At 37.3% G+C, this 25,570-nt stretch overlaps 1 protein-coding gene across 19 annotated transcripts in view; it reads left to right on the forward strand.

Annotated features, from left to right (window-relative positions):
- prom1a (prominin 1a) overlaps window positions 1-25,570 on the forward strand; it is a 93,268-nt gene that overhangs the window by 12,210 nt on the left and 55,488 nt on the right. For 17 of the 19 annotated variants that reach the window (XR_014271395.1, XR_014271396.1, XR_014271397.1 and 14 more), the window contains exons 2-3: window positions 22,853-22,911; window positions 23,422-23,448. Coding sequence is in view for 6 of the 19 variants with exons in the window: in XM_082505963.1 (XP_082362089.1) it covers window positions 22,853-22,911; window positions 23,422-23,448 (86 nt within the window). In the remaining 13 variants the exon portion in view is untranslated. The remainder of the gene's footprint in view (window positions 1-22,852; window positions 22,912-23,421; window positions 23,449-25,570) is intronic. The other 2 variants (XR_014271400.1, XR_014271404.1) reach the window with 1 other exon arrangement.

The raw sequence follows: 25,570 nt of genomic DNA on the forward strand, positions 1-25,570 counted from the left end.
ATGCTATTCGACTGCGTACCTTGGAGCAATCTGTGGGGAATGCTTGGGGGGGGGGGATATGTCTTAAACTCTTGCTCACAAGAGGTGAGCGTACAGTGGGCCAATCCTTCTGTCAATGTCCTCAATGATGCGGATGCTGTACTGGTCTTCTGTGGTACTTGTCAACATAGGTTCTTACCCTCACCTATGGCTACAAGCTCTGGATAGTGACCAAAAGAGTAGATTGCACATAAAAGCTCATTCTGGAGGGGCTCAGAGTACAGCTTCTACTCCTCAGCAAAAGGAGCCACCTGAGATGGTTTGGTGTCTGACTAGGTTGCTTCCTGGACACCTCCTGGGTAAGGTGTTTTTGTCACATCCTACTGGGATTTCAAGTGTCAAATCTCTGATTATTGATATTAATATCAAATTTTTTTGCAATATTAATGAAATTAACCCTACTGCATAATATTTTGGAGAACCCCAAAAAGCTAATGAATCATGTATTCAGGGAAAAATAGCAGATTGAGTCTACTTGAAAGATCCTTCGTAAACATATTATAAGCCATAATGATCTGATTAAAGCACTTCAACATATGTAACACAAGGACTGCTAAGAAATATTTTGTCACCTTCCTCCTTACATTATAAGTATTTATCATCTGCTAAGAATTTTTGTGTTTTTGTCTGCAGACAGGCTAAAATATGTACAATATTAGCGGATATATGTGCAATATTCAGTTTATAATTAATTACTGTGTGTAGAGTGTTTAAAATATTATAAAAACACAGATTTGGGGCAACTGCATCATGTTTATCGAGGCTTCTGTAACACATATGTAGAGGAAACAGGGTCACGTTGCTGCCTTTTTCATTATTTTGTAGAACTACTGCCCTGAGGCCCATGATGCAAACATGTGAGGAACACTTTCATGTCCTCCAGTATTTTAAACTTTTCATAGCTTCCATCTGTTACTAAACAAGATCTGATACGACTGTGTGTGGATTTATTATCATCTCATTATCTAACCATCTATTCAACTGATCTGTATGTTTCACAAATCCTTAATGTAACAGAAAGATACATTTTTGTTTGCAAAATCTGGTTCATTTTTAACAATCTTACTAAACTGCCAGGCTATAAATAAACTGCTGTGTAATTTAGCATCACTGCATGATTCCCTGGCCAAGTCATACTCTTGGAGCATCTGGATGACAGAAAGTGATGTGTATGGTTCTTCTGCTGTGGTTTTGTGCTGTCACACACAGTTGTGTCATTGCACTGACAGTGATGGTTGTTAGTGCTGGGATGCTTGAGGACACAAACAGGGACAGCCTTAGTCGCCTGTAGCATAATGGCAGCTGATTGCCACAGGCGATGTGTCACTGTGTGCAGCACAGTGCTAAAGAGGCTATCACAGGTGAAAATGTACACTCGGCCACACAGATCTCCTTGTTTCAGATATTTTGTCATGGGTTACACAGACTTACTCTTATTCCATGTATACTTGGTGCAGTCGGCAGAGGTTGATGCCAGTCTCAACTTTTGATACTTTACATTTGGAACCAGGACAACGTAGACGAATTTCCTGAAATTTCACAACAGATGGTTGGTTGAGAACAGAAGCATATTAGGGCTGCTTAAAAATGGAGCTTGTGAGTGGGGTAATATACGTTCACTGTATAGTTTGTTTGGCAAATATTGATAGGACCAGGCTGAATCAGCTTTTGCCTTCAGAACTACCTTAATATTAATGCTGGAAACATTCCTCAGAGATTTTGGTGTGTGCTGTCAAGATAGCATCCCACAGATAGGTCACCTGTCATCATCCCCATGCCTTAATGTCTAAATGCACTGTGTTGCTGTCATTTGATTGGCTGATTAGATATTTGTGTTGATGAAAAGCTGAACAGGTGTATCTCAGGATTCCCAAGATTAAAGTTTTTCAGGATTTAACATTTTCAGGGTTGCATCAATGTAATTACATAGACAACAATGCTTGCCATGTATAGCAATATTATTATAAATATCAACACATTCTTGGTCTGATTGTTTTTTTTGAATCTGGATCAATAAATTATGTTTTCTGTTACCTAAGATTTTTCTCCTAATGCCAAAGGAACATATCTTTACCATGTGTTTGTTGTGGTATTTAGTATTCTGATAGGTTGATAGGATCAATGAAAGAAACATGCTTTTTCTTCCTATCTTAAACATGTCTAGTAGGTAGAGTATACAGACTGCTAATGCTCTTGTCGCACAACAGGATGTCTTCCATTTAAGCTGCTGCTGCCCCAGCTTTGTAAGAAAAGATCACACTGCATAATGAGAACAAAAAAGTAATATTGTAAAGCACTTTAATTCCCTGCCTGCAGCTCTAGCCCTGTGAATAGATATCAAAATAGCCTTTAGCTACGTGTTGTTACACTTGAAATGGATCCACAAATCTGGGATTAGTCTTTCTGAAGGCTCAGCGAGGCAGGTGAGGTAGCCAGCTCTAAATGAATTGCCTCAATGCTAAATATATTACACAGCCATTTAAAGAGGACAAGACATGTTTAACAGCAAATTATTAAACACCAACAAATCCAAGCTTACCCGAGGAACTGCGAAAAATCATTTAATAAATAAAATGGGCATGATATTATTAATTTTGCTAGTAAAGGGAGATGAATTGTTAGTTTTTTCTGCTCTAATAAATTGACTTGAGTAAAATGATGAGACGTAGCTAGATTAATATTGAGGCAATCATACTGTCAGAGGTGACATCGTTACAGCAAGTCTACATTAGCAACAATCTTTAACCTTCACCCTGCTCTTACTTGAGGTCAGAGCATCAGCTGGTGGATACAGAGTCTGATGTCTCGCTTGGGAAAAATATGTAAGGGATTTGTTGACTGACACTCTTCTATTTTCGGGACTAAATGTGTGAACCATCACTGACAAGTTTGCTTTCGGCTTTCCACCAGCCTGCTAGTGCAGGCATTCAGTGTTTAACCTCCCAATGAATCGCCTCGAATTAAGAGCAAATGTATTCCTATTTCCTATTGACAATTTTGTTAAAACTAACAATAATTGGAAAATTGTAAATTGTTTTCCAGAGTAAGGATAATTATCATTAAAATTACATGGTTTTATATGACAGAAAATGAGGACAAAGAGAGATGAGGATCTTTAAATTGCCTAACAAATTCCATCAATATGTTCTCATTATTGGTGGTAACTGCAACACAAGAGAATCGTTATGAGTTGTTGCTTTTAAGACCATTCGGACTACTAGCTCATCAAGCAAATGATTTTATAATTAGAGCTGCAGCACTGAAACAGCACTCGTTCGTTTTTGTCCAATACTGAAGAAACTGTAGGACTCTAGCAGCACTGCACATCACAGTGTTGGTTTGAACCTTTTGAAATGAAAAGCCATTCAGTATACCTTTCAGTCTCAGTGTTGAAAGATTTCTATCCGGTTTAAAGGGAAATGCGTACTTCAATAGACTGAACAGGCAGTTTATGAGAGAAAAGTGATGCATCTCATTTAGAAGGTTTGCTTCACTAACGGCTGGCATATTAGCAGATGAAGTAAGGGGAGATAAGAGCTGTGGCATTAAGATAAGTTGAGACATTTCAGGGTAATATTATAATGCCACCATCAGCTTAAGCTCCCAGCTATCTGACAGTGCAGGTGAGAAATGTGGCAAAGCCATACATGGGGACAGCACAGGTAGAAAATCTAAAGATCGTTGTAGTAAGAAAAGCTGTGGAGATATGGGCTTATTTAAAGAAAGAAGCAAAATTGAAAGGAAATAAATGCAGGGAGTTTGCTGGTGAAAGAGCTGTCGGTTCCCCAGCTGCTGCTAAAGCCCTGTTTCATTCGGGAACGTCATATTTGGGTCAGGCCTGGGTAGCCAAGCAGGAGAGTCGAGACGAAGCAAGCGGCTCAGTCCTGCTGAATGGATGGCAAGTCATGCATTCTCTGTCCCTTTGTTCCGCTTCATTGGTGGGTGCAGCGGTGCCTGCTACGAGTCGACTCTGGGGACATGGTGAGTTGTAATTGCAGATGTGTGGCGAAAGAGGGTCAACCTGCCAACTCCAAGGATGACTACTCTAAATGGTGCTCTTCCTTCTTTAGCCGCTCGTCACAACGCTTCGCAATATCCTTGCACCCTTCACTCAGCGTTCCAGAGACTGTTTCACTGAGTGGGATGTATCACAGTAAGACGACTATGCCACACTCAGAGACTTTTGGTGTGCAGCTGAATTGTGTGTTTTCCTTTGCTCCGAACTTACCGTATGGGGACTGCTGAGTCCAGCTGGTTTATGTAAAATGTTTACTGAAAGTAAAGCTTGGCGCTTGAGTTGGCTCCAAACTAATTAACACCATGTCGATGCAGCTACTATTTACAATAAAGGATGGCAAAAAGTCAAGTGCTAGCTGATTAAGCAGCACTTTGCGGTGTTTCCCACACAAGGTTTTACCCTGACATTTTGCCAGAATATATAAACCAAATCGTTAGACTACCACCACCAGCAGTCAGCAACTAGGTAGATGATATCAGCCAGGATTGATCCTTGCTTTCACGTTGTTCACATCAAATTCTGATTCTAACATTTGAAAATTGCAGAATAAATCCAGACTTATAGGACGCATAAAGGTTTTTCCAGTCTTCTGTTGTCCACTTAATTGCACCTAAGTGCATAACGGTTATTTTTCCTCATTTGAATGAAAGATGCTATCTGTGGTGGATTTAGTAGTCGACAAACACCTAGTTAACTGGCACGCCCAAGACCTTCCTGTCTCCATCTTAACGATCGGCTTGCATTGTTGTGGGAGCCTTCAGTGTATCATTTAACTGCTTCCTCAGATTGAATCTCAAACCTCACTCTACAGTAATCCTAGTATTTTCTGGAGAGCTGCTCCAAGCTGGCTGGTACTCAAACCATAAACTGCTGCAAGTGGAGATTCGGTTCATGTGCAGCTACACCAAGCTGAAAGAGGCTGTAGAACAAAGACTACCAATGCCAACTGCTGTTCAAGTTACTGGCATTGGAACCTATCCACAGGATGATGAACTAATGTATTGCTTATTTGTTTGTCACAAAGCACTTGGCAAATATATTTTTACAGCAGAAACTTTTGAAGGGACTTATTTAATAACTCACTCTAGGAAAGTGTGTGTGTGCCTCTTTTCACTGCGCACATGCCTCCTTCATCTTCCACAAATAGAATCCAAATTTGTGGGAAGCACTTAGTTTGTATATCTCCTCAACAATCAACATGCCCTATCATGTAGAAATGATAGACTAACTGTGTTTGTATGTTTTCCAAACCTTTGGGAATTTGATATCAGTATATTACTTTATAACAGCAGGCACATTCAGTGACAGCTTGAGGGCTTCCTCTCTTATCAAAGCGTGGAAATTGTATCACAATGAGAACTTTATGACATTGTAACGAGAACCGTATTGCTCATGCTTGTTGACTTTACTGTATAATTTTCTATAAAATAGATAGGATAAAATAATTTTATGTGCTGCAAATACTGTGCTTTGTTTGTGATGTGGGTTGACAATAATAATTTTGGCATGTAGAGTGCACTCGGAGCACTGTGGCTATTTCTCTAGAGAGAACATGACAGAATTTAAATACATCCACAACAAAAATTAGGAGCAAACTGTAGTTATGGCGATGTGTGGGGAAACTGACAGACAGTAGTCATCAGCATGAATGGATCAAGCATTTAATAAAAAAAAAAAAAAGAAAGAACCTGAGTTTATATCTGACAAGAAAAATTACATCAACTGGAATGAGAATGAAAATTTGTGTGTGTATGTGTGTGTGTGTGTGGGTGTGCTTTCTCCTGTTATCTGTCACCAGGCAGCCATTAGATTGTCTCCTGTGATTGGTCAGTCTTCACCCTTTGCAGGTCATTGGTCCTGTCTGTCATTGTCACCTTTGCAGCATTGCTTCAGCCTTGATTAGCTGATGGTAATCTGGGTCGTTGTTTACCTGGGCCAGACTGCAGAGACAATCCTCTTGGTTGTCAGGCAGTAGACATGCTGACCAGACTCCACTACAGACTACATGTGCCTTGGTACTTTCAATTAACTACTTGGGCTAAAGGTTAGAATAGTAGGCTCATGACCGGAAGACCTTAATTCTGACTCACTGTGTATATGTGAGTATATACAGAGCTGAGGTTCTTTTTCCTCTCAAAATCACTTCTGTTACAGTTTTAATTCATGTAACATTGTGCTATAGTAATTTGCTTTTACAATACAAAATGTCGCCAAAAACTGGCTCGAACATGGGGCTTTTAAGAAAGTAGAAATTTTGACTACATCTAAAGGCAGATTTTATATCTGGTCAGATATAAAAGTCACACAGTATCAGAGCTAAAAGCTTATGATTATAACCTTCTCCCGGCTGCATCACACTGCCTTTCTGACCTTTTTGCTCTTTTATCTTATGAGTCTCTTTGCATTGAGTATCGTGAAAATGAATGATACAAATGAGAATAATGGTGCACACCTTTTCAATGTTCCTTCTTCAAGCATTTGTGACAATCCAATAAGGTTTATCCTCATAAAGAGGCTGAGAATGTAAACAGAGAGCTTGAGAAGATTTTAAATTCTTTTAAAGACTAACTCAGCTACCAGCCAATTTCACCATATTTTGTGTTCATTTGATTTAAATCTGGTCTGTTACCTTTGCACACAGAACGAGAGAGGGGAAACAAAGAGAGTCACCTGCTTGGATTGTGATTGAAATCTGGACAATGGTCTAAGTAGTGGTCCACATTTTAAAAGCCTGGCCAATTATCTGAGCTGTTACACATAAATTCCATTTCAATCAGTACTTATCATTACTGATTTAAATAATAATGCAATCCTTTGGCTGCTGTTGGCACTCACTTAACAGTTACTGCTCGTAGCCTGCGTCAGTCTCCCACTCAGATTAGGTAATGCTAATGTCACACTAGGGAAAACACTGGAGGCAAAAGTATTGAAACCATGTGCAATGAACTACACACTTTTTGTTTTTATTAATATAGAGTGATTGATATAGTGCAGTAATATAATATAGTGCAGTTAATTTCAACCTTACAGTCTTTTGATTGTTTTCTCTTACATCTGAATTCCAGAATAATGTACTTTAAAAACATGGGCAGTATTAGCATTTAAAGAGTGAGTTTATACGGTGATATTGTGTCATTTTAACGCAAAAGCAGCAATTTAAAAAATAAATCTTTCCGTGGTGACTTATTTAATAGTTATTTAATAGATAGCTTTGCAACCTTTTAGCATTTTAGTATTGTTTTGAGATTTAATTCAGCAAATGCTCTCATCCACTGTGCTGGGCATAAACTCGTGGAGAGGTGGAAGTGCTCTGGTCTGGTCTCATAAAAGAAGTCCATATTTGCTAAACTCCATCTTTTCTTGTAAAACCAAACGGCCCTTTTTGAAAACACTTTTGATAACATATACATTTTCTCTTTCAGTCTGGTTTACTGAGCTCTGGCACTACTATGTGAACAGTCACAAGGAGAAAAATTAGCCATTTTCAAGCATGGAAAGAAACTTGAGCAAACTTTACATTCTAATGTGTCAGAGGTGTTTTAAATGCTATTTGTCAGTTTTACATGAGAAGAGAGTAATGACTAACTGGTTGAGTTGACAAATATATGGGACTTTAAACCATGGTGCAGTAAAAGAAATACGCTGTCTAACCAAAAATGGTTTTAAATCAGTTTTCTTTTTATCACATGAAATAAATGATCATGCATGGGCTTCCTAATAACTGATAAGCGTGTCTTCCTTAACTGAATGGCAACTGAAACATCTGAGACAGCAGGGTTTTTACCTGGGGAAGTTCAGAGAGGAAGCAAAGTGATTTTAGGGCATCAGTATAGCTCGCTGGGCTGAGTGTGCAACCCATGTGCAGAAGGGCCACTGTTGAGTTTCTGTTTCCTGCGTGTCATTCCTGCTACTCTCTCTGCCATCCATGCTGTCCTGTTGAAGAAATGAAGGCTAAAATAAATAGACATTTTTGTTTGTCAAATAGCCATAAATGACAGGAAAAATGTTTGTTTTAATCTGTATATCTTTACCACAATCTAAACCATATCCAGTGGACGGAAATGCAAAACTCTTGATCCAGGTATCTTCTGGATACTCGAGAAGCCCCAAAAATGTGTTCTTTGACCCCAAAGGCTAAACCATCAGAGTAGCTGATGGGTTCACAGACTTTTTTACTATTAACATGTTTTAGTCATGGGTTCATCTGGCCCCTGTGCGAGGTGAGTATATTTATAAGAACTGTAGGAGTCCAGCTGTATATGTAGTCAAAAGCCTCAGCTGTTCACATAGAACTGTCCTCTACACACTCACTTTATGTATCTAGACAGAAAAATCCATCCCCATCATCTTTCATGCACTAACATCAAGATCTATCGTAAGGCTGTGGAGTATTCTGTTTAATTGAAATGTGAGATGACTTTCTCATGGCAGGTTAAGTCATAATTCTCAACTAATACCTTTTTTATTAGTTACACACAAGAAAAGACACACACTCTCAACCTCTCAATCACTTTAATTCTCCATATGTCACGGGTGGGAACATTGTTGCATTGAAGTAAAAGATTAGCACTTTTAAATTAAATGCCTCTCCACCTCATATGAGTGTGTCTGTGTGTTTTCTCCCCTGTCGTCTTTTTAGTTGTGTAAAGTTAAGCCAGATTGTTTCTCCATAGTTACAGGTTCTATGGTAACAGTGTGTTTATCCAGTGTTTTTAACATGAAGCTCATGGGAAGTCAGCTCGGATGCTAACAGTCAGCCCCCAGGACACACTCACAAACACATACACCTGTTCTACTTTACTGGGAGCTTTTAAGTTAAATGTCAGCAAAGTTTTTACTGCCAAGCAGAATGTGTTGGAAGAATAACCCAAACCAAGTATTGCATCTGCCTCCTTTCTATAGGTTGGTAATTTGTTATTATACATATATAGTAGCCTTATGACCACACGGCTTCAAGGTGATGTCATGTGAAATGGTTTTCTCGTAAACTCAATATGTTGTATTAGTTGTAAGCAGATAAACCAAAAAGTGACACCTCGTGGAGTGTTCTCTTGTATGCCAAATTCAACATCTTGGTATAAAGTAATCAGGCTCTTGCCAAAAGGCTCATTTTTTTATACTGTTACAATGGATGCTCATATTTAAGATGGCTGAAGTTTCAAATAATAAGGTCAATGGTGTATACTGTACCACAGCTTTAAATAAACCCTATTAACAGAAGTTCAGCTGTCAAAAGCAGGTAAATCATCATATTGTTATTTTTGACCGCTCGGGGCCACCATACAGGTCCTAACCACCAGTTGCACAAATTTTCTGTTTATGAGCGTTAGCCAATCAAAAGGAAACTTGCATAAAGACAGGAAAAGGAGCTATAATACTTGTTTCAGACAGATGATGAACTGAATAGGTGTACCCAGGCTCATAGATGAACATTTTGAATAATGAATTTTGCAAACCTGACAGGTAAATGCTGGCAAACAGAAATATTTTTCAATTTAATGAGTTTACTTCAGGCCACAGTGTGGGATGGTTATAGGGAACATGGTGTGGGTTTTATTCTCCCAAGCTTCTTAGATTTGTTTTCTTTTTTCTTTTTAAATGTGTCACTGAGCACTCTGCTACACAGAATTAATACAGGATTCTTTGAGCGGTTTGAGTGCATAAATTGAGTAGAAAAGTGCAATTTACCATTTCCCACTAGTTCTATTTTGAAGCCTCTTTTTAAATGAACAATGAGAGAGCCTCGACATTAATTTCTGTGGTCACCTTGACATAAAAACTGCATGTAGAGAAACGACAACAACAAAAAACAGATTTGAAATTCATGCTGTTTCTCACCCAGAATAAAAGGTTTAAAAAGTTTTTTTTTTTCCTCACAAATATCCAGTGTTGGTACAGTTCTTTTTTTTTTTTTTTTTTTCTGCTCAACCATTATAAACACAGACTTCTAAGTAAAGAAAGTCTTAAACAAATAATTTAAGAACAATAACTAATAAAGGAACACAACAGCAGAAGCTATAGTAAACTTGTAATCGCCGCATACGTCAACGCAGTAATAGGATGGCTAATATCTTCCAGATTCAGTGTGAAATAACCCTTTTCTTAGGTGTTCTCACTTAGATTTCCAGTTAAGGCTTATTGAACGCTACACCTTGATTTTATTATGTCCGGGTGATATTTTAAGAGGATCATCCTAAAATACGACACTGTCAGAAGTTCGAGGTTTTCTTTGGTGGCAGGATGTTTACAACGGCCAACTTTGAACCTCTCTCTCTCTCTCAGTCTATCTTTTCTGCCTTCACTTTGAACTAGATAGTAAACACAAAAAGGACAAAGCCATTTTCTAAAAGTGCTGAAAAACATTTTTGTTGCATAGCAACAGGTTGAAGGATGATGAAATGCTCCTTGTATGCTTTTAGCTCCTTGTGTTACTCAAGCCATCTACAGAAACACTTGGAGAAAAACCTCATGTCTGATTATCGTGTCAGGTTCAGACACCTCCAGAAAGTGTGAGAGGGTGGGTTTGGATACTAGCATGCCTCAGTAGAGAAAACATATTTGAAAGACACATGCCGTTATTGAATTGGTAAACCATGCAAGCTTATGTTTTAATTTATTATTTTTTCAATTTTTTGTTCACTTGTAGGCTGAAGAATCAAGCTATGAACAAGTTTATCTAAGTCAATATTAGAGTTATTCTTCTGTCCGCCTGATGAGATCTTATTCTGTTCTGTTCTCTCCCATTTTGTGTAACCTACATGACTTTAAAGTTTCTAGTTTCTAGCTGATAATTTTCAGCACAGTCCAAAGGTTTCATATTTACACGGGTTTGTATAAATTTTACCAAGTGAAATGTACATTTATCATGAAGTGAGTAGATGTACTTAAGTAGTTTTTCTGTGGTTTAAAGTTCACGCCCCAACACCACAAACAGAGAATTTCAAAACGGATCAGTTTGGAACCTAAAATATTGATTCACAGGAAGTACCAGATGCCTGCACCCACTCATGATGCCACTGGCGTCATGAGTGGGTGCAACTAGACCCACGAAAACAAACAAAAAAATGGAGAAGACGTGTGATGCCAGGTCTTATGTAGAAACTCAACTCTTGCTGTCAAATTGGATATCCTATGAATTCTAGCAGAAGCTCTAAAGGCTATACTCAAAATAGACTTTCCTGTACCGATAACTTGGTGTTGCTTTAAACATGTGGCTTGCTTCTAAGGATGGGAATCAGAATTAATGATACAATACAACCACAGCATATTATGTAAAATAACAATGGTATGACGATTAAGAAATATTCGGTATATTGTATTGTCGATAATTGTGTGTTTGAAGCAGAAAAATCTGTTCAGATATATTGTTGGGTCCAGCATAGTATTAGAACATTTCCTAAGATCAATCAAAAAAGGATTCACAATACAGAAATGTCAACTATAAAACAGTAGATACATCCAACTTATAAAAATGTACTCATTCATTATACACACTCCTTTACAATGAATGAGTACAACATGGAATGGAGGCGATCAGCTTTACTGACACCCAGACTACTTTCATAGCAGTCTTCAGCTTGTTTTGGGGTCTGGAATTTTCATTTTTTTCTTGTCCACATCCCACAGATTCTCTATGGGGGCTCAGTTCAGGCAATTTGGCCAGCCTAGTACATGGTGAGCAAACCATTTGGTAGTTGTCTTGGAACGCCCTGCTTTAAAATGAAATAAGCATCTTTACAAACCCTGATGCCTGACCTGCTGCTAAACACCTGTGTGGACTTTGGAGCAGAATTATCGCAGACTGATGAAACTTCACATTTGATTCTGTGCTTCTCCACTCTTTTTTTTAATTTTAGGACCTTGATTTCCAAATGAAGTGAGTTTGGGAGTGTCTTTATATTAATGCAACAGTTGTACCCCTTTCCTGAAAGTGTGTGTGTGTGTGTGTGGGGGGGGGGGGGTATTAACATCTTCATGGGGACCAAAAATTGGTAGTTTACTATACTTGTGGGGACAAACAGCCCTCATGGGGACCACGACTTTGAAGGCATTTTTGAGACTCAAAATGTGGTTTTAGTGTCAGGGTTACAATTAGGTTATGGTTAGGTTTAGGGTAAGGGTCAGGCATTCATTTTTGATGGTTAGGGTTAGGGTAAGCGGCTAGGGAAAGCATTATGTTAATGAGATGTCCCCACAAGGATATAAATACACACGTGTGTGTGTGTGTGGTGGCGCTTTCAGTCGGCTCCTTGTGAAGCTCTGGCAAGTTCTTGAATCAACTTATAATCTACTCCTCTCAAGGCTGCAGTCATCAGCTTTTTCCTTCCTGTCCTTTCCTTCCATTCATTTCAACAGGTTTTGTGGTGTTTGAACATGACTATTGTGCAGATAAAGCCCTTAAGACTCTTTCTTGGTTCCAAATAAACCCCAAATGAAACTTTGTCAGAATGAGCCATACAATTAAAGGTTTCAGATGGCAAAACCCAAACCATAGAATTCCCTTAAAGGTGAGAGGAAACTGCAGTCAGGTGATAACTTATCTATTCATGTGACCTTTTGCACATGCTCATCATCATTTGATCCAAAAAATATTGATTATAGCAGCTTTGCATACTTCTATTTGTATGTAAATATCAGAAGTTATTATGCAGGAGGGGGAAAAAATGAGGTCCATGCAGAGTTTCCATTCTGCATTAGTGTTACAACTCCTGTTGAATGTATTCCTTACCACAAATCTCTTCCCTGTTTATGTATGTGGCCTCAGATAACTTTGTGAGGATGAATCCATGTAGTTGCCAACAGCGTCCCTCTGTTCAGGAAAAATCCCCAACTGGCTGTCTGCTTTTGTTGCTCCTTTCGCCTCACAAGCAGAGCAGGGCTAAATGGAGTTTTGTGGTGTGGAAGTGTATCTCATGGCCAGGCTTACTTACTTATTTATTTATTTATTTTTTATAATAAGCCTGTTAGCAATGGATGTTGTCACACACGACTGTCGGGGCTTAGCAGGAGGAAATATTAGAGTTTTGTTGATTCGGCTAGTGGCTTTTGGAGCAAGTTGATTGGAATTTTCTTTTTTCCTTTTTTGTGTGTAGTTCATAAAAGTTCTGCCATCTTTTGCGCCAACAGTAAATACTCTGTACTCTATTGTATATGCAGTGACAAGAGCAGTAATACTGTACAATCTAGGTAAACTATAATTCTTCCCATTTTACCACCTCGTGCATTTTTACCAACTCTCCATGATACGTTCACCGCTCCTTTAAGTATTCTCTCTGCTTGCCTCTGACACTCTTGCTCTGCTGTTTTTCTTTGTCCATCTGTCTTGGTTTGTTTCAGATCCTTCTGTTACACTTAGATGTCTTTCTCTTCTTCTTTCACACTTTCAGCTTTTGCATTTTAGCAGTTCAGCTTATGCTTTTTTGCGGAACCACTTAAAATAAGTCTGTATGTAAAATAAGCATAAATTCTGAAACCCAGCAGCAGTGAACATGTGTGTGTGTGCCAGGGTTTTCGTCTTATTTGTCGAGATTTGCTCCATTTAAAGTCCGGTTTCTGTATTTGATTTCAATTTCTAGACAGATGAATTTGTGAAAAACCTTTTTCATTATTTCTTAGTATATATAATTGGGAAATAAACTACAAAAATGTCATCACTTATCATACAGTTACCATTAGACACCAAAGTCCCTAATGATATAATTTAGAATCGCTTTTTTGTCTGTTACATGTAGACACAACATTGGTTTATTTCTTAAGTGCCTTAAAACGTTAGATCTCTTTTTATGCTTGAATGATTCATAGATCAGTGTTAAGTGGCTTAACAAAAAACCGACTCTTCTGAAAATGGTCAGGTCCAAGGACTGAACTGACACTGAGTGAAGAAGTAGTCAATCTCCAAACTAAAACTTTGAAAAACTTTCAGAAAGGCTGAAGAACCATCATTCGAGACTACTTAAAAATGTATTTAAAAAAAAAAGTCTAATTCCTTTGAAGCAGTGTATAAAGAAATGAGCGGTAACTAAAGATTTGTGCATAGTACAAGACATCAGATTGACATTTACATCTCTGACAAGGTTATATCATTAATAAACAACAGAATTGCCATAGTTGATGAATGGGTGACGATTGAGCACTGAATTGGTGAAACTTGAGCGTGGTTGCAGCATTTTCTTTTCATTTTTATAGCGGGAAAGTCCTGTATAGCTTCTACCCCCAACAGGCAGCTTCATGGTCAATTGGACCTCTGTTTTGTGTCTTTTATTTGAGCAAAAAGGCTCCAGTTCCCCACAGGAAAAAGGTTATTGGTTTTTCAAAGACTGTGTTAAATGATAGTCCTGAATAGCTGATGCTGTTTGAGCCTCAGCGCAGCGTTTACAAAGGTCAGTCATTTCAACAGCTCTGCTTCAATAACAGGCACAGGATGTCCTATTGGTTACACAGACAGCCTCGTAACAGAAAGGCTGGTTGTTTCCATAACACTGTAAAAACTACTGTTGGTGGAAAAAACATTTGATAAGTGACAAAACTGAATATGAATGTTGTGATCACAGACATATATCCATTAATATGTATACTCCTATATGAAACAGTAGGGCTGCTCAATTAATCGAATTTTAATCACGATTACGATCTGGGCTTTCAACGATCATTAAAAATGACTGAGCCGATTATTAGCCCCTCCCTCATTTATCCGCGACACCTTAAAGGCCGGTCCGTGAAAATATTGTCGGGCATAAACTGGTCCGTGGCGCAAAAAAGGTTGGAGACCGCTGATTAAGAGGACCCGAGGGAAGCTCGGAAAGCTAAGCAGAAGTTATTTGGAGAGTGACTGCCGTTGGTTGAAAAGAGAGTTTAAAAAAAAACTTCAGTGGTGTTGCACACCATTTTATATTATTTTTTTAAAGTCATTGTTAACCCTTTAAAGCCGGTCAGAGCAGCATGCTCCGTTTTGCGTAACTATTTTTTAAATCCCTGTAGAACCTGAACCGTGTAAGCTAGCGCAATAATTTGTTTTGCATATGAAACCGGAGGAGTTGTACTTACATCTGATGCCATCAGCTTGTCCTCGGTCACGGTTTCGTTCCACATATAGCTTTGCAAAAATTGCATAAAAAGCGCTTGCAGGAACAAAAACATAATATTCCAGAAACACGCTTTGCCGTTCCTATCAGCTGTTCGTAACACTTCCCACAGTGAAATGATGCACATGCTGTTTTCTTTGCAAATTTGCATCATAGGATTGTTTTTTTGTTTTTCCTGCAGTATATAAAAATTGCTGTATCTCCAAAATAAAACTACGAAGACACTCAAAATAAATTTCCTGTGGTGGGAAACTATTTTTTGCAACTTTGTGGTATTTAAAGTTTTGAGGGATAAACCTCTTAAATTTCTCCAAGTAGAAATATATGTAAACAAAACAAAAGCGATTTTCAATTTTTTTTTGTAGTTTATTGCACTTTTTTGCAATTTATGTAATTACTATGCACTTAATGCAGACATATTATTAAAATATGGGCTATAACAGTTGTATTGATGTATAGCAACTTGAAATGCTCCCACAAATGGCACTACAGCATGTAAAAAAAATAATATAAGCTCTGGTGGACTTGGTTCTATAGTAGGTCTTAAAGGGTTAAATAAATATCGTCAAATAATCGTGATCTCAATTTCAGTGAAAATAATCGTGATTATCATTTTTGCCATAATCGAGCAGCCCTATGAAACAGTAATATATAAATATTTTTTTAATGTTTGTCATCATATGATACGACCAACATAGTAAATGAAGTTTCACAGGAAGCCTGAATTAATAAATGCAGATTTTATTTGATAGGAGGCTGAAAGAAAGATCTTTGTCTCTCTATTAAAGTGACCTTCACAGGATATGATTTTAATTCTAAACACTAAGATTTTATAAATTCATAGTTGGGGATCTTGATCAAATAGCAGCATTTGTGACTGTAAGGACATGAAGGGTACTATCCATCGTTGTTATCTAGTTAGCTGCTATCATTACTAACAAACTACATAATTCGAAGTGTAAATCTATTGCCAAAAGGTGCCAGCAACAGCAATATTAAAGTATAATGCTATAGCATAAGTCTGTTTAGACACTAAATCATTACCAGATGTTGTGTTGTGTGCTAGGGTTGTAAATTTGTGGTGTCATCATACCATTGATACTGCAAGATGACATTTTATTTAATCGTGTATCAATCTATACCATGTTATTGTGGATGGTATGATATTTTACTGTCCTGGTATCAAAAGTGTTAACCCTCTGAGGTCCAAGCCATCATAAATGGTAAGTGTAACATTAACCTTATGCTAACTGCATATTCTTGAGAAAAGTAAAAAGTACACCTTTCTTTTTCCCTTGTGTTTCAGTTACACGATTATTTTCTTTATTCCAGGTTTGTCAAGACTTGAGATAATAATATAATAATGAACAGAAATTATGTAATCTGATTACCTAGACCACAGGTGTTGAACTCTAGGCATCGAGGGCCGCTGTCCTGCTTGTTTTCCAACTAACCTGGCCTTGTAGCTTCTTATTGGCAAAGTATACCTGGTCCAGGTAATCAGCAGCAGGTAGGGCAGGGATATCTTAAAAACAAGCAGGATACTGGCCCTGGAGGACTGGAGTTTGACACCCCTGACCTTGACGTTAGAAGAAGGGTTGGGGTCATCACTGATGATGGACCTCATAGGATAAATCCACCACAAAAACACTGACATGAAGAATTTGACACAGTTTTAACTTACACGGATAACAAATTAGAAGAAGGAAACAGACATTAGTTAAGATGAAGACAACAGACTTTTTATAGGCAGCCTACTTTAATCACTGTGGCAAAGAAGGACAACTACAACATTTGTGTGTGTGTGTTGTAAGCTCAGCTGTTTTTAAAATTAAACCAAAGCCATTTATAAGTGCTTTTTGTGTTCTTAATTACATAACTGGAATACAGCATATGGTGAAAATACGAGTGTGCCTTAATACTATTCACCAACACTGGAGCCTTAAATCTGAAACTGCCCTAAATCCCTACAAACAATCAATGCACAGCAGAACTTGGGGTTTATTATATTCAGTCACTAAATGTGTAGGTTTGAACACTCCTGTCAGATCATTTAATCCATGGGTCTAATCGCCTTTTTGTTTTGTGTTTTCTTGTTGTTTTTTTCTCAGGAACTCTGGAGAAGTTCCTGAGAGGATTACCAGTCACACATCTAATTTGCTTTTCTTATGTATTACTCTAATTAACCAATGAAATGCAAGCTCTTATAGTAAAGAGCTATGGATGATGTTTACAGTTGGAAGTATTGTGCTTGGCATCTGTCACAACACTCTTTTTATTATGTATTAACCAGCCTATTTTTATTGATTAAATCTGTACATTTTGGTGGCAAAATTAATGGAACTGTAAAAAACACAAATTCTCAAAGCAAACATTTAATTTAGTGTAGACCAATAACAGATGGATGGTGTATTTTAAGATGTTTTGTCTGTTTTGACCCTTTAAAATGCATGTATTGAATTTTGATTTTAAGTCCATTCAAAGAGCAGCATGTTGAGAAATGATAAAACACAAAAAAGCAAATTATAAAACATGTCAAATTGAAGTAAAGTGGATCTGAGCTGGTAACACTGAAACCTTTTTTATGCATTTCATGCTGGCTTAAAGACCAGAAGAACTAAGGTTAGATGTGTTGCGATCAGATTTGTTTTGACTCCCTGTTGTCAAGCTCACAATATACATATCCATGCTCCACAAGGTAAGAATACGCTTTAAAACGATTTTATACAATTACGCTGGAAAGCCAGAGGATATGCTTTGGCTGAATAATTCACTTTTCCACCCTAGTGAGATCAAAATTCCGGTCCAAGCAAGCACAGTAGGTTGAAAACCCCCACTGTTCATTGCTGTCCAGAAATCTTCTTCCTCTCCCATTTCAACACTGAGCAGAGGAACCATGATAGAGACCTGCTGGAGTCCTCTGGGCGGGTGACTCATTTCTAGTCAAAGTGATGAAAAATTTATCTTGCCAGGTTCTGCTTAGCTTGAGCTCCCTGCAAAGCCTCATTACATCTTTTGGAAAAACTCTACTTTGATTTTTGTTTTCAGTTCAGAAGATACTGACGGAGCTTCAACTGCTGGCATTTACTTTTTTTTTTAAATAGCATTCATTACTGTAACACATTTTTGTAGGGTAAGCAGTTCAAAATCCATGAACAATTCGTTTAAATTGCTGAAGCCACAGTTTATATGACAAGGAGGTTAGTGGGGTTAAAGGCCAAAGAATCCTGGCTAATATATGTATGTGTTTAATAAATGACAAGTACCAGCAGTAGGGTTGAGAGGAGAGGGAGCGTGAGTTGAAACTAGAATTAAGTGAGGTTTTCGTTCACATAGGATTAGATGCCTCTCACTGCCGAAGATGGATTCAGTCCAGCACTCTCTCCCTGTTGCTTTTCTTTCACCTCTTATTTCTCTCCTTTGTGATCCTGCAGTCTTTGATCTTTCTCCTTCCTTTGTGTTCTATTCCTCTAGTCTGCAGACATTCTTTTACTCCTTATGGTTGAAAATCGCTCCCATTTTCATTCATCAATTCATTTATTGGCAATAGTAATAACAGAATCTGCTTTTCATTCATTCATTTTGCTCGTCACACTCATACACCAATCAACCACAACATCTTTCTAATCTTGTGGAGGTCTCCCTCAAGCTTCCTAAACAGCTCTGACCCAAAGGGGTAAAAACACTGGAGCTTAAAGTGTGTCCTGTGATGTCAGGCACTTGGATTTATACAGCACGTTCTTGGAGTCTTGTGAGTAGCGGGGTGGGACTTGAGCATGTGAATGTCAGATTGGAAAGGATTTTAAAGCATAGATCATTGCCTCTTTTGTTGTGTTTCTTGGCCAAATCCTGAGCATTTCCTTTGGGACAATGTTTAGGTGGATGGTGCATGTCAAAAGATCCACCTGAATGCCCGGACCTATCAGAATATTGCATTGTAATGAGATGATCAGTATTATTCATTGGATTTGTCAGTATTCAGTGTTAAAGATAATCATTGTACACTAAACAGCTGGGATGATTATTTGAAATCTGCTCTACAGTTGCAGAAAACATTTTCCTGATTTTATAGTTTCAATAGTTATATATTTATTTGTCAAATGCAGCGTGATGATAATTTTGTGAACTATATTCTAATTTTTTTGTCGCTTTTTAATAGGAAACTAAAACATTTATGGATGTAGTAGCAGTCCTAATTTAATCAGAAGAACGTCTCCAGCTATTAAGTTGAATAACTGTTTAACTGTTTACAAATTCTGAGATATAAAATGTAAGTCAAAATTAAATATTGCTATTATAATTTGCCCTTTTTTTCCTTAATTTCAACTTTTTGACTGAAGTCAACAAAAGTGAAGTTTCGCTTCTTGTGCTGTTACACGTTAGCATACTGTACAGGCCTCACAAAACTTGTTTTGGAGATATTTTATTACCTGAAATGATAACATCACAGGTTTCATCCTCTCTGAATAAAAGGGAACACGCCTTATAAAAAGGTCAGTAGCTTCTTTCAAATGTGCATAAGCACAAGGAAAGATAATAGCTGGGCTTGACTCACTGTACTTGTTTTCCTCCAGAAGGCTGGATTATTTTACACCTCGGCTCAAAATGCACAATAGTGACTGGCAGGAGTGTAGGAACTACCCTGAAAGCTGGAAACACTGACACGATCGACCTGTAATAGAGAATTGTGTTTCCCAAATGTGGTGGAAAAAAATTCAGACAAAGTATATCACAAAGCTCAGCTTTTCAATTACAGTAGTTACAGTAATTGCTGCTGCAAGGCATCAAATACAAAAGCCAGCAGACGCCTGTAGGTATACCAGACAGATGAATGTGAAAAAAGAAGCCCATGGAAGCCTCTTAGTCAAATTCATGTTCATCATAATTAACTGTAAATTGAACAATTGGACATAACCTGTTTCTGAACAGCCATAATATATGGTTTAAAGATTATTATAAAGCAACTTCCCATTAATACCAATCTGGCTGTGAACAAGACGCAAGCATACGATGTCTAACAATCTGTTGTTAGAATGAAAAGTAATTCTTCTCAACAATTCCATAAGATATTTTTTGTATTCACTGCATTGCAGAAGAAAACTCAAGCTGTGGCTTTGACATCATTATTTTTGGAAACCCTTTGCCTCCAAGAAGCCTTGCTGTCTCTGTCATCATTGCATGATGAGTCACAGCCAGCTCCAGGTGTAGATAAAAAAGATAACACCAAGATGCTCTGTTTGACAGGAGATATAATTGTTTAGGATGTACCCATGAAATTCCTTTTCTAACATTGAATACAACTGTACTGTATTTAATTGGCTTCATCCATAGTGGAAAGGGTCCACTTGAGGACAGTTTTATCTCTTGGTAAGGTCACTACAGGTCTACCATTGTTTAACTTTTACCACTTTAAGTTTCTTAAGAACAAAACAAAAAGACATGAATCTTTAGATACGTGTCACAAAGCTGCTATTCTTCAGTGGACAGCAAAGACAAATCTTGCGTGGAAAGGGCCTGGAGCCAAAATGCAAAGCAAATTGTTTTGTTTTCCCCCTGCATATTCTTTTTACTACTCTTACTCTTCCTAAAGGTGTGCAATGTTACTGATTATTCAACATTTACACAGTGAGCTATGTGCTCTGTCTACCTTGAAACTACTGCTGATGCATCACTGTTGCTGGGAAAACACCTAATTATCTTAGCTACTCAGCTGTATCAGGAAATACCCCATCTCCATTCTTGTAACAAACGGTGCCTTTTCATTTCCTTTCCTGGCTACTTTTGGAAGATAACAAATATCCTTCCTCAGAGTTTTAAGAATCTGTAGGTGGACAACATTTTCTTTTCTAAATCTCTTTAAAGATTTCATATTTAAATTCTGTCTGACTGTAAGTTATAGGCTCTACTAAATGCCTAGCAGAACAGTTACCAATTAAATGAACAGTACCATACATACAGACAGAAACACAAATGTCTACATACTTACACTGCTATCACAACTTTAAAGAAGTATAACAGAGCAAAGTGAGGTCAGAAATTCTGGTCCTGAATGTATTTCCATATGTGAAAGTCATGTTTGAGATTATTAGTTGTATCTGTTATAAATTTGCACATTTCTTGTTACAATCTCTGTTTTTATTAGTTGAAGTGTAAAAAATAAATAAATTTGACGTTTTATGTATATATGTATACAAAATACACACGATACCAAGTAATCACGTAGTTATGAAAACTAACCAAAATCTAAATGGCTCATATTGCTCTATATACATATGGATGGCTTTAATTAAGGCTTTTAAAATGTTACCAAAAGTCATCAGAATTACACTGTAAATAAAAGAGGTAGATTAAACGAAAGGTTCGGCAAGTTTTTCATGGGTCTACATACTCACAGATATAGTTCCCGTATAAATGTGGCACTATTTATAAGGAAATAAGATAAGATTTCTTGCCAAGAAGCATTTCTTTTCATAGAACTATAGTTATGTAGGTTCTGCAATGGTTTGATGACAAATGTGGGAAAGTGGGAAAAGAAAACAATCATCCAAAAAGATCATTTCACAAATATTTTTTTAGTACAGAGATATTTTGTTACTCAGATTATTTGGGGAAAGGTAAAAGGAAAAACTCTGCTTTTGAAGTTGAAAATGAGTCCATTTCAGTTAACTTTATATATATATATATATATATATATATATATATATATATATATATGTATATATATGTGTATATATATGTATATATATGTATGTATATATATATATATATATATATATATATATATATATATATATATATAAATTTTTTTTTTTTTTTCATTCTTGTATAGCGTGACTGTTATTGCTATTTCCACTGCTGCATGTGCTAAAGCAATAACTAACATTAGTTCATTATTTAAAGACGCAGTAAAATAGAAAGTGAGCTGGGTGTTGCACACTCATATTTTTAGCTAAGAATTCATTGAGAGAAACATTTAATTTGATTGATTTTTGGTATCTAATTTAATATCAATAATGTGACATGTTGGTGGTTTTGCTGATTAACAAAATCGTGATACTGACATCCACCAGGTAGAGTATTTTAAGTAATCAGGATACAAATAGCTACAACAGAGTCCAAACATATAGACAGACTACAACTAAATAAAATACAAGTTCCTCACACTGTCAGCACAAGAGTTGGGGATGAGGAAGCTGCAGTGTCACAGTGTGGCTCTGGATTTCCTGACATTCTTGTCAAAAATGTCAACTTCCTTCTTCAGCCTGGCATAAATTATTTCTCAAAATGTGCAGAGTCTACAGTTTACTCCAGTTCCTACCTAAGTAAAGTGTCAATACTAAGACTGTTATAAACAAACTGTCAATCAATATGCTGAACAGTAATATTGAGCATGAACTATAAAGATGTTTGTGTACCACTCTAAAAAAATCCCAATTAAGACTAGTATAGAGTATGGAACACTTTTTGTATTTATTTGGGACTAATTTGGGACATGTAATGTTTTTGTGTTGTATCCTGTAGTAATATCAAATGTCTAAATTGTAATAGAGGCAGATGTGTTTAAAAACGTTGCCACGGATGCTAGAAATTCATACAATTTAATGAGAGTGCGATATAATCTGCTGGATAAAAGAATCCTCCATGCATGTCATTTTTTATTACAGGAAAACACCAAAGTTCTCTTCATGTGTTTGTTTTCTTTATGCCGCTGCAGATCTTATTGTCAAACTGGCAAAGGACAAGTTTGGAGCCATTCAGACGGAATATCAAAAGGTAACTGAGTGTGTGCTTGTTTGTGTGGTGAAATGATTGCTTTTCTGTGCCTTTCATCCTCCTTGCTGCATGTTTTTACTGATTGGAAACAGCAACTCATGAAATACATTACATTAGAAATGTAGAAACGCAGTAGTCTGTGACTTCTCTAAAACAAGGTGTCAATAGCTTTCATTAGCCAAGGCAATGCCATCTTTTTACCGGCATTCCAGGGGAAAAAAATGGTTATTGCTTCTGGCACAACCTATAAATTTAGAGAGATAAATCATTTGAGCTCATTGGAGCAAACAGGTTTGACAACCAAAGGCTTTTTTAGGCCTGAGAGCTAAATAAAGAGTGCAATTTGCAGTCTTATTTATGTGCTATGTATGGAAATGCATGACTTTAATTTCTCTTTTTGTTGTTCTCTTTCATCACATGTGTTCACTTTGTGGCTTTGCTCTTTTTTTTTTGATGCTGCATTGCCTTTGTCTTCTGCATGCCCTCTTCATCTGATCTGGCCTCCTTCAGCCAGAGAACATAGTGCTGACCCTTCAGGTAAAGTCTGCACACTGGACTTAAAGTCTAACCGATCCCCCCCTTCCCATAATTCTCCACTATGAAAGTCATCAAGGCTGCACAATCATAGCTGAGATATTAATCTTGTATATTTTGTCTATTTTGTCATATTGATAATTGGAATATACAGGATTAGTTTTGCAGCCTTGTAACTTTCTCTCAGCCATCCCATCAACCTCACAGCCACCTTGGAACCTTCCCTTTAGCTTGACCTAAACCGTAGCCCCTCTTTCTTTTTGAAGCACATCCTCGTGCAGAGTTTTGTTTTTTCACTTTTATGGAAGTGACAGAGATGACTGGATAGAGAAACATAGAAAAAATGTTTTATACCACTAAGTGTCAGAGAATTCTACTTTGAATTTCATCTAGTTTGAACTTCGTGTTACAGGGGTTATGGTAAAATATTGCCTATAGTTCTCCACTGGCTCCTGAGGACCTACTGTGAGGCTAATATGTAGCACAAAACGGGACACTTACTGCCATATCAATCCAAGCATCGTCACTCAAATTTGACTTTTTTGAACTGCAAAGTAGTCTCCTCCTTTAGTTTTTATTATTATAATGATTAACAAGGATATTATACTTATGTTCATTATATCAGTGCATAAACAGTGTTCAGTGCTCATGGTGAATATCTCTGTATTCACTAGTCAGCATCTCAGCTGTATTTACTTTGACATCCACTTAAAAACACAGCATGTAAAAGCCACATGTAACACAACAGATACATTATGTTTGGGATCCTGATGGTGGCAGAACTCTGGACCTGGACTTGTAGTATGCATTAAGTGCAGCATTTTCCCTGGTTTAAAAATCTTTTCTATATCAGCATAAACAGGCCGGACTACCTCACAGGTCAACAAACTGTAACAGTGATTTTTACTGTGATTCTACAGCAGAGCTTTTAAATGGTTTGAATTTGTGCTTGTAGCCTGCCTGTAAAAGGCAGTGATTTCAAACTTTTATTGGAAGAGCAAAGCAGAATAGACTCTGTCCCAGCATGATATTATCCAGTGTCATGCCTGCTACCTTGAACATTTTGTAAAATAAATTCTTCCTCATATTGGGGAAATTGCTTATCACATCAGGCCCAATGCATTGCAGTTTTTGTTTTGTTTTTTAATATTTATTTTTTTAAGAACAGCCTTTCATAGCCCTCATAGACAAATGCAAAGCAAATCAATCATCAGGCTTTAAAAGACTATTTAATGCAAAATCACAGCTGGCAGTGTGTACGGTAGTCTTAGTTTTAACCAAAGTTTGCTTACGGTGGATTTAAATTGTCCAACCGTGTGTTTGAGAGTGTGTGTATTTACATGTTTTCCTGCAAGTATATGATGTTAAAGAGTACTTATACATAAATGTATGTTCATGACTTTATAGGGTTTTTTCTGTGTTAGTGGGTGCTATACACCTACTTAAAAATCAGTTTGACAAAATTCTTCAAATCGTACACTTTTACCTCTTCATTCAACCGTGCTACAGTTATTCATTTTATCTCAGTTCCCCTGTATTAAACAAAGCTTTCTTAAAATAGGCTGCTCTTCTTAAGCTTTGTGTTGATTTGAATAGGTGAGTGGGGCTTCATATGGCCTCACATGGCCTCATTGTTGCATGTGTGTTGTTGCTGCCTGTGTTTGAGTAATTTCTGTAACTGTGAGACATCTGCTGCTGCCTATCTTGGCCAGGTCTCCCTTGAAAAAGAGGTTTTTAATCTCAATGGGATCTTCCTGGTTAAATAAAGGTTAATAAATAAATAAATAAACATGGCCATTTTAGATCTATCCACTCTAATAGTAAACATACAGAATCCCAGAAAAACAGAGCAGAGAAGTAGGCTGAGCTCTTATTGGGCATTAAGTTAACTGTTAATGAATCAAGGAAACGGCTTCTTGCTTGAGGATGCTTCAGCATGCCTCATGGCTGCTGCTGGCATTAAATCTGTTTCATGTTAAAGAAATTCACATCTTCACTCTTCAGACATGCAGCCAACCCATCATCCAGTTTGTTCTTATTGGAAGGTCACCTTCTTCTTTTGGGCACTTGCCAAGACAAAGCTATAGTCCCAAAATAGTAAGAGCTGGAGGCCCTTTAAGAGTGG

Source organism: Aulonocara stuartgranti (genome assembly GCF_965226115.1).
Source record: "Aulonocara stuartgranti genome assembly, chromosome: 2".
NCBI lineage: Eukaryota > Metazoa > Chordata > Actinopteri > Cichliformes > Cichlidae > Aulonocara > Aulonocara stuartgranti.